Raw genomic sequence first — 15,156 nt, 5'->3', positions numbered from 1 at the left:
GTGCAAAAATTTATTTTTTTTTTTTTTTTTTTTTTTTTCTCTTTTAAAGACTATATTGGTAACAGATATCTCTATCTTTTAACCTAAAGCGCCACTGCATGGGGGCTTGTTGTGCTTTGGACGTGCTCTGTCTCTGGGTATGTCAGAGGACTGGGACTGCATGAAGTGGGTTTTAGCCTCACTTGGGGAGGCAAAAAGGGAGGGTGGGGGGTTAAGGGGGGAAGAGAAAGAGAGCAGGCTTGATCTATACCTAATCTATCATCTCAATCTTTATAATTATAACTATCAACGTAATAATAAGCTGCATGTCAACAACTCTTGGGGAATAGGAAATTAAGACCTAAACTATTTCACTTCCAGTTAAGACTATAAAATGACATCAAAAACTCAGAATCAGTGTCTCCATGATGGGACAGTTAACTTCGTAAGCTGGAATGTTAAAGGCCTGAATCACGAATTAAAGAGAAAGAAAGTACTTTCTCACCTAACAGGTCTAAATGCTAAAATAGTATTTTTACAGGAAACCCACTTACTAAGTAAGGATCAGTTCCGCTGCAAAAGACTGGACTGGCCAAATGTTCCATTCTAGTTTTACAAAGAAAACTAGAGGTGTGGGAATTCTCATACATAGAACAGTACCATTTGTAGCATCAGATGTAGTATTGGATCCTGAAGGGAGATATGTAATGGTCATGGGAGACTTATCTAACTGTAAAATGATTTTGATAAATGTTTATGCACCTAATGTTGATGATAAGGAATTTATACAAAATTTATTTGCATCCATTCCCAATCTGAACACTCATAAAGTTATAATGGCTGGGGACTTTAATTGTGTTTAAATCCACTTTTAGATAAGACTTCCTCAACAGGGGGAACGGCAACTAACACCGCAAAGATAATTACAAAGTTTATAACTGATCACAACTTATCAGATCCCTGGAGGTTTTTAAACCCAAATTCAAGAACATATTCTTTCTACTCACCAGTACATCATTGCTACTCAAGGATTGATTACTTCTTTATAGATAATAACTTCTTGCCTAAGATTAAATCTTGTAAATACGATGCTATTGTTATTTCAGACCATGCTCCTATGATCTTGGAGCTGAAATTACTAAGCCCCATACACTCACCCCAGATGGCCTCAACCCGCTTCTATTAGCTGACGAGAATTGTACTGAATTTATATCCAAACAAATCAAATTCTTTCTAGAGACAAATACATCCCCTGAGATCTCTGCAGGAATACTCTGGGAAACTCTTAAGGCCTTCTTAAGAGGACAGATTATCTTTCCCACAGAAATAATAGCAGAGATAAAAAGCGAAATTACTAAAATAGATGAAGAACATGCCAGACTACCAAGCGAGACTCTACATAAGAGGAGGCAGGCTCTACATTCAGAATTAAACCTCTTGACAACTAAAGAAACTGAACAACTAATTTACAAATCCAGACATCATTATTATGAACATGGAGAGAAAGCTAATAAGCTTTTAGCAACAAATTCACAAGCAAGATGTATGCAACGCAATCTCGTAATCACTAACACTAACGGAGATAAAATCATCGAACACAAAAATATAATGCACACTTTCAGAGACTACTATAAATCCCTATATACTACTGAGTTTAAAGAAGACAATATACAATCTAATGCATTTCTGGATACATTACAGATACCACAAATTGACGCTTTTAGTGTGGAGGAACTTGATAAACCTCTGTCATTATCAGAATTACTAGATGCTATAAAGTCACTCCAAGGTGGAAAAGCAGCAGGCCCTGACGGCTACCCTGCAGAGTTTTACAAGAAATTCTCCGCTCAGCTAGCTCCCCTCCTATTAGCAACATTTACAGAAGCCAGAGATAACCAATTCTTCCACAAACCTTTCGCCAAGCACTAATCACTGTCTTTCCAAAACAAAATAAGGACTTATTACAATGTGCATCATACAGACCAATTTCACTTCTGAATAACAACGTTAAAATACTCTCTAAAATCATAGCTAGAAGGATGGAGAAAGTGCTCCCTCGTAATATCACAAGACCAAACTGGATTTATTAGGGGCCGACACTTATCTTCAAATCTTCGACGCCTGTTTAATGTAATGTACTCACCAACTAAATCAAACACCCCAGAAATATTATTATCATTGGATGCAGAAAAGCATTCGACATGATTGAATGGAAATACCTTTTACCATATTGGAGAAGTTTGGGTTTGGCCCGAACATTTGTGCATGGATTAAATTACTGTATACTAACCCAGAAGCTTCAGTTTGCATCAATAACATTTGCTCAGACTACTTTAAACTAGAACGTGGCACAAGACAAGGATGCCCCTTGTCACCGCTGCTGTTTGCAATTGCCATTGAACCACTGGCAATACATTGTCGAAATACTGATCAGATAAAGGGGATTAGCAGAGAAGGACTAGAACAGAAAATCTCATTATATGCAGATGATATGGTACTGTATATTTTGGACCCAGAAAATTCTGTGCCTGCAGTCTTAGCAGCACTCACAGAATTTCAAAAGCTCTCTGGTCTCAGAATTAATCTGAATAAAAGTGTACTCTTTCCAGTGAATTCTCAAGCATATAATATTAGATTAGACACCCTACCTTTTATCATTGCAGAACAGTTTAAATACCTAGGGGTAAACATCACAAGTAAACATAAAGCTCTTTATCAACAAAATTTCGTCGTCTGCATGGAAAAAATTAAACAAGAATTGCATAGATGGTCAACCCTTCATCTCACACTAGCTGGAAGAATTAACACTGTGTGGTCCCCGGCCAGGAAGCCCAGGAGGATGAGAGGAGGGCTTGTGCCTCCTCCAGACCGCGAGGGGGTGTCCGTCCTGGTTATGCAGGAGGCCTCGGGTAGGTGGCTTGGAAGCCCAGCCCTGTAGGGACCCGTGGCCACCGACAGGCGGCGCCCCAGAGCCTTATCATCCCGGGAGCCCGGCACTTCCGCCACACCAGGAAGTGCCGGGGGGAAGACGACAGGGGACACCCGGACGGCTTCCGGGTGCGCAGCTGGCACTTCTGCCACACAGGGGTGTGGCCAAGACTAATTGCCGGGAAACAGCTGGAGCCCATCCGGGTTCCTATAAGAGGGGCCACCTCCCTCCAGTCATGGGTGGATGTCGGGAGGTAGTTGGCAGAGCTGGAGAGAGGACGGGAGGCGGCCAGAGGAAAGGCACAAGGACTGTGAGCCCTGGACTTTGGGGGAATCGGTGCAAGAGGCACTGGGGTTTGTGAGCACTTATTTATTGTGAATATTGTAAATAAACGGTGTGTTGGGTGAAACTATGTTGTCCGTCTGCCTGTGGCCGGGCCAGCGTTCACAACTGTTAAGATGAATATTCTTCCTAAGCTCCTTTTTTATTTCAAAACATCCCAATATACATTAATAAATCATTCTTTAAGCAATTAGATTCAACAATAACCTCATTTATTTGAATTCAAAACATCCACGCATCAAAAGAGCGACCCTACAAAGACAAAAGGCAGAAGGCGGCATGGCTCTACCTAACTTCCAGTTTTATTACTGGGCGGCAAATATACAGGCGATAAGAACCTGGACACAAATAGAAGAACATACACAGGTTTGGACAGCAATAGAAGTAAAATCCTGCAGTACTTCTTTGTATTCCTTGCTCTGCGCTCCAATAAACACACGTTATCGGCAATACACTAATAACCTAATTGTGCTCCACTCACTTAGAATCTGGAACCAATGTAGAAAGCATTTTAAGACGGAGAAGCTTCTATCTGTGGCACCCCTGCAAGAGAACCACCTCTTTCAACCTTCACAAACATACGCAGTTTTTAATATCTGGAAAAAAATTGGAATTAACTTGCTTAGAGATCTTTATATAAACAACGTCTTTGCATCCTATGAACAATTACATTCCAAATCGATCTGTTCTTAACATAATTCTTTTTTTTGTAAAAACTTGATTGCTATGTATGGATTGTAATAAAATTAATAAAAAAAAAAAAGTGTGCTGATGACCCACAAACAGGGTTGGGGTCAAGTGAGAATGTAAGGTCGGGATGGGGGGTTACTGGTCCAAGTGATGAAATTTCACTTTAAATGCATTCATGTGGACTATTCAGAGAAACACAAGGTTGCTGTTGATTTTTTACTTGATCTGCAAAAAAAAAGCAATTAAAGATAAGTGCATTTTTATTGAAGTCAAGAGCAAAAAAATAACTAAATGCATAGCAATTGTCATTTGGCTTATATGTTTTATTTTAAACAATTTGCTAATGTGAAAGGTCAGTGTCCCGTCACAACTTGGACAATTAGGGTTAACTTTTGCTGCATTTGTCATATGGCGATATCTGTGCATCCGCACTGCCTAATTGGGAACGCGAACATGGATGTCTTCATGAAAGCTGGCGTTTCAGCAACAAATGCTAACTAATAGCTCTATAGTCTGGATTGGAGAAGAAACTGATAAGCAAGAAAGGCACAAACAGTATGTTGTTATGTCTAAAAAGATTTTTATGTCCTTGGCCATGATAAATTAGTACTATTTCTGCTTGAAAGCTGCAATTAAATAACTGCATAAAGCAAGTATCGAATGCAATGTACAAACAGTAGCTCGCATCAAGCTAACATGGGCTAGTCCGTTACTGTTTGTTACAGTAATGTCATATTTTACATTCTCAATATTCAGTATTATGGACTTATGTGATTTATTTACAGTAGATTCTTCTTTTAAATAAAATAACCTATAAAGTGTTACTGTACTTCCTGTTCACAGTATACGTTACCATTTTGGACTAATGTCGAAGGTTGATAATTACAAGTTCCAAGTTTTAGTCAAGTGCATCATAAAACCAAGCACAGATTGCTTATGCAGTAAACCACCTGTGATTCGCATTATTTTTAAACTGTCTATAGTTTCATTTCAAAATAACTTAATAATTTCCTGAATAACTCATCATGCTACACATGAATAGACAGTTTGTGAAAAATGTTTTGAAAAACCAAGTCTCTACATATCCACTAACTTAAAAAAACAAACTTAACAGTGAGATAGCATAACATAATCATAAGGCAGGGCTATTCAATAATAGTTTCAGTTGGGACAGATTTTCATACCAGGAAATTTAGCTGGGCCAGAAATTTTCAGCTGCCTTTAAGTAGCAGGTAATGACAAATTTTAAATCGACAGAAATGAATGTATTCAAAAGCAAGTAATGTTTAATTGTTTCCCTTTTACATTTGGTCACATCTGACACTGTCACATCAAAAATGTATATAAAAAATAAAACAACAAAAATTGCTATAACTGAACAGAATCTGAGGTAGTAGCAATACTTGTTTTCCACTTTTAAAATAAAAAAAATAAACATTTCACTCACATCTGACCCAGGCACGTATCAAAGTGCATAAAATCAAAAAAGTGCACAGTATTAGCAATAATATTTGTTTCACTTTTGAAATATAAGATCCTACCCCAATTTAAATGGGTAGTCATGACAGGCAAGGGATTTTTTTTATAGAACTTAAACTATTTCATTCACACAATTTTAATCACTTATATGACAGACGTTAAATTTGAGTTCCACAGCAAAGCCTTTCATTTTGAAATTTCACCAAAAAAAAACTACTTGCGTAAATGTTTAAGAGCAAGGCACTACATATGGCATGGAAGTGGATTGGTACATTTATTTTAATGATTTGTCTTTAAAATGTCTTTGTACATACTTCTTGGGTGTCAAGTAATGAATTATTAATTTTAATTATTACTATTTGTTTTATTAAATTTTATTTTCCATGTCTCCCGTTAAAGAAGTTATTGGTAACAGAACATATGCGCACACCAAAACAATTGAAGTACCGACTAACAAAGAGGCATTTTGATATCATTTTAATGAATTTTACTGTCTGCCATCAATCACAGAGCACCCCAGTAAAATGACTATAATACACCTTCAACCTTAAAAAGCAGACTTCATCACATCGTTGTGCGTGACGCTTGGAGTATGCGTTAAATCAATAGAGAAACAGTATGCATGAACACAAGGAGATCAGGGACAGTCACGCCTTAGTGTGCCATGCCAAATCAGAAGGGACAAATGAATTCCACAGGGCACAGATATATTCAAAACCAGGGAACCTATATGATGGGCAGATGAATTTCAAATGTTTTGTGTGCCTACGTTTTGTTTTGATGACCGGTTGGGTGATGTTCAGCCCTTCATTCATTATTCTGGCACAAGCATAACCAGCCTCTCATTGAAATTTAGCATTTGAAATACACGGCCATCCCATCACCAGCGCCATGTACTTAGAAATATTTCCCCGTGTGCATTTCCAACTCTGACGTCATTTTCACTGTGACTCCCTTGCACCCAGCGTGAGATATATAGTAGCCTTTATGTGGCTCTGGGATGTGCAAGGGGGAGCCTGGACGGACAGATTTGTTAAAGGCACATCTGTTTAACAATAAAAAAAAAAATGGCCTTTTGCATCTGTTACAATATAATTAGTTGAATTTTTTATTATTTCATTCACAACAGCTGAACTAAGTAGAAATGATAATCGCCAAAGCCTATTTTTGGTTGAATTTGAGGCCTTTTTAGTTGCAGTCTGGAGCCCTGGCAGGACCACAGGCTGGGCCACTCGGAGGTTGCTTCTGAGCTGCATGTGGCCCACAGACTGCCAGCTGTATATGCCTGTTATATGGTCTCCCTAATCCAATTCAAGGTTTCAGTGGGCAGAAGCCAATCTTGGCAGCATTGGGCACAAGCCAGAAAATGGCCCTGGATGTGGCCTACTCCTGCATACACCAACCAAGGAACATGGCTTTTTTTGATTTGCATTTTTATTTTGCATGCACCAAACGTTTCTCACAGCATGGCCTTTTTAAATTTGTTTTCTTTTATTTCTCTGTTATACACATGTTTATGTGTCTTTTTCATGTAGTGAGACTAATTCTCTGGCGAGTTTATTGTGTATATCATTCCGGCAGAGTTAGGGATGGAAATGAATGAGTGTTCAAAGAAGACTAAAATTTAACTTAGATTAATAGCATTAAATTGGAATTGACTTTCAGTTAAATCCATGCAACACAACGATGCTATTATTGATGTGGTACTTTATGGTTGATGAGAGTGGATTAAATCATATCAAGCAGGGTGCAGTATTAAAGATCAGTTAAGACTCAAAGTCAGCCATATATCTGTGGGAAATGCAGTCTGAGTTTATTCATGGTACAATGTTTGATCTTGTCTATATTAATCTTAATACTGCTGGCACTGGAGTTAGAATTTTAGGATGTACATTTACAGAGTGACTCTTTAAAATCTGAGGAAAAAAAGGCAGTTATGGGAGAAAATTATAAAAGTAAGAGAAAAAGAACTTCCTTTTAATATACAAATGAAAGAAGACTATCTAATCAGCATTATGGAAGATCACAAAGAAAAATATCTTTGTTAATATTGTGCCATTGTTAAAAGGTTGAGAGAAAACAGCTTTTTCAGGACCACCTGTAAATGAGGAAGAGTTGAGGCCATTTGTGTTGGTTAAAATATTAGCTGTTAAATCGTGTCAGTCTTGTTTTACATGAAATCTAAGTAATAACACTGACAAAGTTGAAAAAGTACAGTCTTATTAGTAAACATAACCTCAGGTTTAAGGAGCACTTTGTAAAACATCAGTAACAGTTTGATCACAACAAAAGGCAGCACGAATATTGCAGTGACATTAATGATATGAAGGCAAAGTTAAAGTTCTCTAGATATGAGAGAGATGAAGTTGTAATTCAAATGAAATTTTGGGAGGGAAACATCTACCTCAAGCACACCAAAGGTTTTTTAAATGTTTGTAGATCTGTGATCATTTATTAACTGATGATTAGAGTTGTGTATGTGTCTACAAAGGAAAAAGCACCCTACTTTCCAGATTCATTCCCACCTTACTCTTACTATAAATTATGGCTTAGTTTTGTTTTGTTTTTTGTGTATTTTAGATACCAAGAATCTTTAAAAAATCAAAGAAATTCCACTGTATTAATTTTATCAATATGAGTATACATAGATTCAGATATTAAGTTTAGATAAATGGGAAATATCTCCATTCCTATTAAGGTCAAAGAAAAAGTTTTTTAGAATTTTAGAATGAAAATATAGGTTTTGCTTTTACATGATTATATGAAGCTCTACTGTAGACATGATAAACAGATGAAACTTGAACAAAACACTATGCAGGCCCCATTTAGTAATGATTTGCTTTTTTAATGCTATGTCTGGCATCGTACTGCGCTTGTAAAATTCAGGACACTATATTTTTAACAAAGCAATCAAATACAGTATGTTATTAATTTAACCACATGCAAGGAAAGTTTTCTTTCCTAATTGAAATAAAAATATATTTTTTAACAGATAATCAGCCTAACAACATACAGGAAAAAATTCTAACTTAACAGTGATATGCTGAACGTGCCACAAGGTGGGGAAATTGTTCCATCACAAAAATGCTAAATCAAGCAAGCCTGCTCAGTTGTTAGAAATATTGAAATTTTTGCATCTGGCATTGAAAATAAGAGCAAGTTAACAATATATTGTATGTTCTGTTAATGAAGTGTGTGTATGCATATGTATATCTACTCAAGACCTTCATTTGTGAGCAGGTTAACCATCTCAGTGTGTAAGTTCAGAGAGAGAAAAATATGTTACAGTGTCTCAAACCACAGAAAGGTCTCCTGGTATCTGTTTAGAGATATTAGTATATAGGTGTATTTCAACCAGTTATCTAGTTTCCTGCTTTTAAGAACCAAGAAAAATGTCATGTAGTTAAACTAGCAGTTACAAGCTGGGAACACTACATGTTTGCAAAATGAACTGCTTTAATAGTGGTTGGAGATTCAGGTTACATTAACTGCAGTAGCCACCAGGAGGCATAGTACCCACATTTTATTTGTTGAAAGCACACTTTGTGGGATCTTTTTAAAAAATAAGTGAAGAGTACTTTTAATGGATAAGAAAGGACAGGGAATGTTTTTTAGTTCAGAATATCTGATGGTGCAAGCCCCATTAATGACTAGTATGTGAGTTGAGGTAATGTGTGTAGTCTGGACTGAAGCTTTAGAAAACAGTAAACAAAAATACTTTTTTTAATTTCCAGGTTGCTTTTAAATAAAAACATCAGATAAAATCAAAAAACAGCATTAACATTCAAGAGTTATTCTGGAGCCCATCTTTCCCTGAGCTGTTTAAGAAATGCCCGTATTCATAGCACATTTTTAATGGAAATCTGTTATATTCAGTAATTAAAGTGCAGCAGTTTATAACTAATCTGATGGAGATGTTGAACTATATATTTTATTCATGGAGTAATCATCTTTCTATGTTTCTATATTTATTATATTTTTACAATATCCAGCTTTTAAGCAAATCAATATATGTCACTGTGTTACATTTTGGTTGGTTTCCAGATGTTAATTTTGGAATGACCGATTGGAAAGTAAGCACTTTGCTAAAACCACAAAAAACAAATTAATGTATATGAGGTAGACAAGGGAATATATTAGAAGACTACAGTTTTATTCTTATCTGTTTCTACAAAGATTAACCCTCAAGTGTATATTAACACTAGTCACTGTTAGGTTAGTTGGCAGTTCTACATTGGCCCTTGTATGTGTAGGTACTACAATAGACTGGCACCCTATTCAGGGCTGTTTCTTACCTTTCTTAGAATTGCCTGTACTGCCAACATTTTCTCTGGCCTTTGACCCATGAATTGGATAAAGTATGTTTTTAGAATGTTATGTGATGCTTAGAAATTTCAGATGCAGGCCAGGTTTGGATAATAGAAACTTAAATGTTTGGTTTCTTTCTCTTTGTTTTCATAATCTATCCACCATAATTTATTATGGATGTATCAGAATATATTAAAAAGCAAATTACTAGTGTTGTTGAAAAGAAATAATTGCTGACAGGTTTCAGATCTGTGGACATACTGTGGTGTCATCATTCATGGGAAAGATAGAGGAGAAAATACAGTAAAGTGCTTGCTTATGAGAACCATAAAGTAGACTTCATTTTCATTGAAGGAGCACAATGACAGCTGGACCATTGTTTTTCTCGGGTCAGCTAAAAGACATCTTTTCATTAAAAAAAAAAAGGCTTATACCACCAAATGAGGGTTTTTTTTTTTTTTTTTGCGTTTCCAAATGAATTAATATACTGCTTCAGCACAAGTGTTTGATCAAGTTTGGGCCCAAGCTTGCCATTATTGAATTAATTGAGCATCACACACTTCAACAAGCACAAAGGTCAATTTGAGTGAGAATGATGACCACTGAAGAATTTTATTATTTAAGTAAGTCAAAATTCTTACTTAACATGCAGTTCATGCCTATGTGTAATATATATCTTGATCTAAACTCAACATCGATAACTACAAAATGTGAAACTGCAATTTTAATTATAATGAGCTAAAATCCAGCTTTAAAGTTTCACCATGGTTTCAACATTAAGCATTGTTGTGGTGTTATAGGTGACAAAAATGATTAGTGGTGACAAATCCATCTTATTGTGGGTCATCTACAGGATGCATTTTCTATCAGTTTGTTACAGCAAATTTTATATGAAGGTACTGGATCTTGAATAAACAGATAATAACAGTAGAGTTACTGAGACAAATACTTTCTATGCTCATAAGAATGACAAAATAGATAGTTTCCAGGCACAACAAAATCTCTAAATATGAAAACTGATTACTAGGTCATCAGTGAATAAAGAAGTAAGAAATTTCATTCAAAGTCAGTCATACAGGTAGCATAGAAGCGAAATATTCAATTTAAGTCACCTTGTTGTCTCAAACCCATTTGTTATGCTTTAAATAAATCCTCTATAAAGTATTTTTTCATTTATGCCTTCATTTCCTCATTGCACTTCTTCAACTAAATAAATTTTTAATTCACAGTGAATAACTTTTTTCTTACACTAATTAGTACCTTAATCAAATAACTTTGAAAGTATGAGATCATAATCAAATAATGTTGTGTAAATAAGAATTGACTTTTTAAAAAATCTAAAGATAATTAACTTACCATAATGTTGTTTGCCTTTGGTTATGCAAACAAATGGCAGTGTTTGGACTAGGATGACTGATCTCGTTAATATTTCTAGATACATTATCCTATAACATTTGAGAGAATGTTTTTGATTAGAGATGTGATTTCTGCATAAATGTAGCTTTTTTAGCTTTTCAGTGCAGTCTCAAAGCTTTTTATAGAGACTTCTATATGAATTATATATCAACGACTGCTGTTCATCCACACATTTCTAGTTTTTTGTTTTAATATTTCAATATCCTAAAAGTATCTAAGTTGCTTGCTTAAGACTGTGAAGTCCCAAGTATTTTAAACTGGAAATCACCTTGACTCGCTTCCATTTCCTTGCCCACCAGACTGTATAACCTCATAAATTTTAAAAATCTAAGCCACAAATGACTTCCCTTTACGTGCCCTTCAGTACTTGATCAGTCATTTTTCAGAACTGTTGTTTTGCTGTTAGTATGTATGCTTTTTACTTGCTTTATAAAATCAGGAATATTTTTTCTATAACAAACTGGTCATCTTCTCTGTTTATATCTGTAACTATAACATACTCTTTCTGAAGCATTAATAAAGGACAATTGTGATTTTGATTTTATTTCATGTTTTGGTCTTCAGAAACTCAAGGAGAGAACTGAATGACATAAGATTTGAGTTTATCCCAGGGAGAGGTAAGGCAGATTTAGAAATGCATGTGTATTCTGTAAATGGTATTTTTTGTTTATCTGCCTATTATGAGTATAAATACTATTATATCCACAGGATAAATATAGGCCTGTTTATATTAATTTTAATTCTGCAACAAAATATCATGCAATTCCATATGAACAGCATGAAAATGAGATATTGATATAACTAGAAAATTATGTACTTAATCTTTTTAGAAGAGTGTAAATATTATACAGCTTTAGATACAGTATGCGTAATGGTAGTCATAGTAACACAAATGATGTTAATGAAAAGAAGCTGATTTCCTAAACTGCATACCTATACTTTATGCACTGTTTATGAAAGTCAGTTGATCAAAATTTATATCTACCAGTAATGTAGTAAATAAAATAATAGTAGAAACTAGAGATTAATCTTGCTTTACTAAATTAACACTCTAAGTAAGTGTTATTGCCATAGCACAACATGTACCGGTAGTTTATTTTTCCTTTTTTCACAGTGTCTGCAAAAAAATTTCAGAGCATATGAATTTACATGGATATATTTCTTATATCATGTGTTGGCAAAATGTGTGCCTATTTCTTGGTTTCAAGATCCTATGTTACGTTTAGACATGGCTGATGTAACTAAAGACCACACTGTATTTAAGCAGAGTCTGCCAAAATCCATACCTCCTGGCATGTTTTTCATCCCATGATCCTGGCCTTACAGTTTACAGCCCATAAGTGAGCAGACCAAGAATTAAACCCTTGTTTGCAAGTCATGCCAATTTCTTCTCTAAAGTCTCAATATAGAGTGTAGTTTTGTATTAAAACATTACTCTCCCTATCTTGACTACCCTGTCAAGTGCAATTTTAATGTCTCCCTTATGCCGTTTTCTGGAACTTAGTAAATAGCTGCTAAGGGGAGATGACCCATTTATAGAGACCCATATCTGGAGCAAAGTATTCATAAGTTAGTGGTTTCAACTTTCATGTCTTGTTGTATCTAAGGTTATGTTAAATCTTCTCTTTTTTTATTCAAAGATACTGCTGATGGTGTTTCTCAAGAACTTTTCTCAGCTGGTCTTGTTGATGGACATGATGTAGTTATAGGTAAAATCTAAAATACTTTAATATTGCATGCACTAAAACATAGAAAGCGTGTTACTACTAATAATTAGATGCATGTTTTAGAGTACTGCTAGTTTATCTGCTGTGGGGGAGTGATCAGTAAAATATGTTGCTTTTCTAAGTTACACATTACTGAAATCTCAACTGTTACCATCTGCTACATTCTAGCATGTATACTACCAGAGTGTAAATCTGAACATTTATTCCTAATCCATTTTGACTCTATAAATAATTATTTAAAACACCTAAAGTGACACACACTATGAAATTTATAAATCTGTTGTAGTTACACTTGTAGCAATCTAAATAATTATGGATCATCAATGCATATTTTATTGTTTATGACTCTCCAACTTGAATGTAACAGCTGCATGATGGCAGGGGTTAGCAAAGCTGCTTTAGCACTTTATGAGACCTCTTTCAAATCATGGTCCAATTACTGTATCTGTGGAGTCTGCATGTTCTTCTCATGTCTATGTGGCCTAAGAACTCCAACCCTCCCATAGCCCATTTTACCAAGTAAATTAAGAATTCTAAATTGCCTTGGTAAGTGTAAGAGTTGCCTTTTGATTGGCTATTGGTTTGTCCAGACTTGCTTCCTGTCTGATACCAAATACTCTTTAAAACTTCAACATCTCTTAGTTTCGATACAGGCAGGTTCTTATAAAAGGCAGATGAGCCTGAAAGCTTTAGTTTTAGTCTGGAAATGGTAAGTTTTTATTTCCCTAATTTCAATTGCTGCAGCCAGAACAACAATGAAAAATAGTAACTGTGGATATTCAATCTGTGTCAGAATTATTAAACAAAACATAATCTGCCCTTAAAATATCACGGACACAGTGTTGCCTGCTGAATAAAATAAATATTTGTATATAGAGCAGAAGTTGATTCTGAGAGTCATTAATTAATTTCTGGTCAAGTTTAGCTCAGTGCGTGTTTATAGTCTCTTTGGGTCAAAGATTATTCTTTTGATTTATTTTTCTGTTTTCACGTTAATTGGTCATATTTATTATTGATATTAATTCAGGGTTTGGAATATGAGATTGTAAATACCTTTTCCCATTCACTATTTCCAACTAACAAAAGTATCCCCAAGCTATGAAGTTTGCCATTTGTCTTAGTAAATTCCTGTGGGCCAAGAGGCTACACAAATTTGTTTTTTCTTAATATAACACATTATTGAGAAATTTTATGAAATGAGTACTATATTTAATATTTTATTTTTAATTTTACAGTAGCTGCTAACCTGCAGAAGATTGTAGATGAGCCTAACACATACAAAGCCCTAACTTTCAAATTGGTGAGTGAACTATACTAGTTTAGCACATTTATGCAGAAATTTGAAGCTCTTTGCCTTTCTTGTATATACAGTAGTTAAAACAAATTAACATGATTTACTACCAAATTATGTGATATGTAAAATCATTTAGAATATACTCTATAATATTTGACTAAAATAATTTTTGTCTAACTTATTATATGCATTTTATGATTAAATTTCTACTATTTTAATAAAATGGGTGTAATATTTACTGTTAAATGTTCAATTCAGTTGATTCTGTTTAGTGTTGCTAACTGAGTTCAGCCTAAGAAAGCTGTAATAGTTTCATACATAAAATACAAATTGTAAACTTAAAAACACGCTGTAAAACAAAACAATTTCAAGCTGAATGACTTGATATGATCCTAACAATATATATCCATCAATACTGTCTTTGACATATGGCCAGTTAACAACGGAGGAGAGGATAACAGAAACTTTAGTCGAGAGCATCCCTGAAGAAAATAAACGTCTGGGTTCTCCAAGGTCAGTTTTAATTCACTGACAAAGTCAAACACTGTCCTGCTCCTGGAAACCTTAGCCAACTGGCTGCCCACCCCCTCCTGGGTATCATATAGTTTAAGCCTGTGCTGTGCTGTCTTCAACAGGAGTTTTTCACATGGGCAGCCAAACAACTTGGAAGTGTCACAGAAGAATTCCAAGAAGAGAAACAGAATAGAGCTTGATTAATAATGGTTCTTAGTTACTGTAATTGTTATATTTTTATATAAATGACTAGCAAACAGATGCAATAAGAACAGCAGCAGTCAGGCAAGCTGCAGAAGGGTGATCACCTCCTGACACCTGTGCAGCTCTAAAAAGCGAGCAAAGTAGCATTAAAGGCACATGTAAAGTCAAGCTACAATCTACTTGATGAGACTAGGCATCGCACTAAAACATTAAAATTCTTTATAACAGTGTGGCATGTCAGCCTTTTTTCAGCTATTTTCCATTTTAACTACAGG

General features: G+C 35.2%; 1 protein-coding gene across 2 annotated transcripts in view; it reads left to right on the top strand.

Moving 5' to 3' along the window:
- Positions 1-15,156, top strand: part of stk39 (serine threonine kinase 39) — a 161,048-nt gene that overhangs the window by 119,982 nt on the left and 25,910 nt on the right. For both annotated transcript variants that reach the window (XM_039757539.1, XM_039757540.1), the window contains 3 exons: positions 11,708-11,760; positions 12,784-12,852; positions 14,106-14,170. In XM_039757539.1, coding sequence (XP_039613473.1) covers positions 11,708-11,760; positions 12,784-12,852; positions 14,106-14,170 — 187 coding nt within the window. The remainder of the gene's footprint in view (positions 1-11,707; positions 11,761-12,783; positions 12,853-14,105; positions 14,171-15,156) is intronic.

The sequence above is a fragment of the Polypterus senegalus genome, chromosome 6 (assembly GCF_016835505.1).
Source record: "Polypterus senegalus isolate Bchr_013 chromosome 6, ASM1683550v1, whole genome shotgun sequence".
Lineage (NCBI taxonomy): Eukaryota > Metazoa > Chordata > Cladistia > Polypteriformes > Polypteridae > Polypterus > Polypterus senegalus.
The sequence above is the reverse complement of the archived record's forward strand: the minus strand, read 5'-3'. Positions and strand labels throughout refer to the sequence as shown.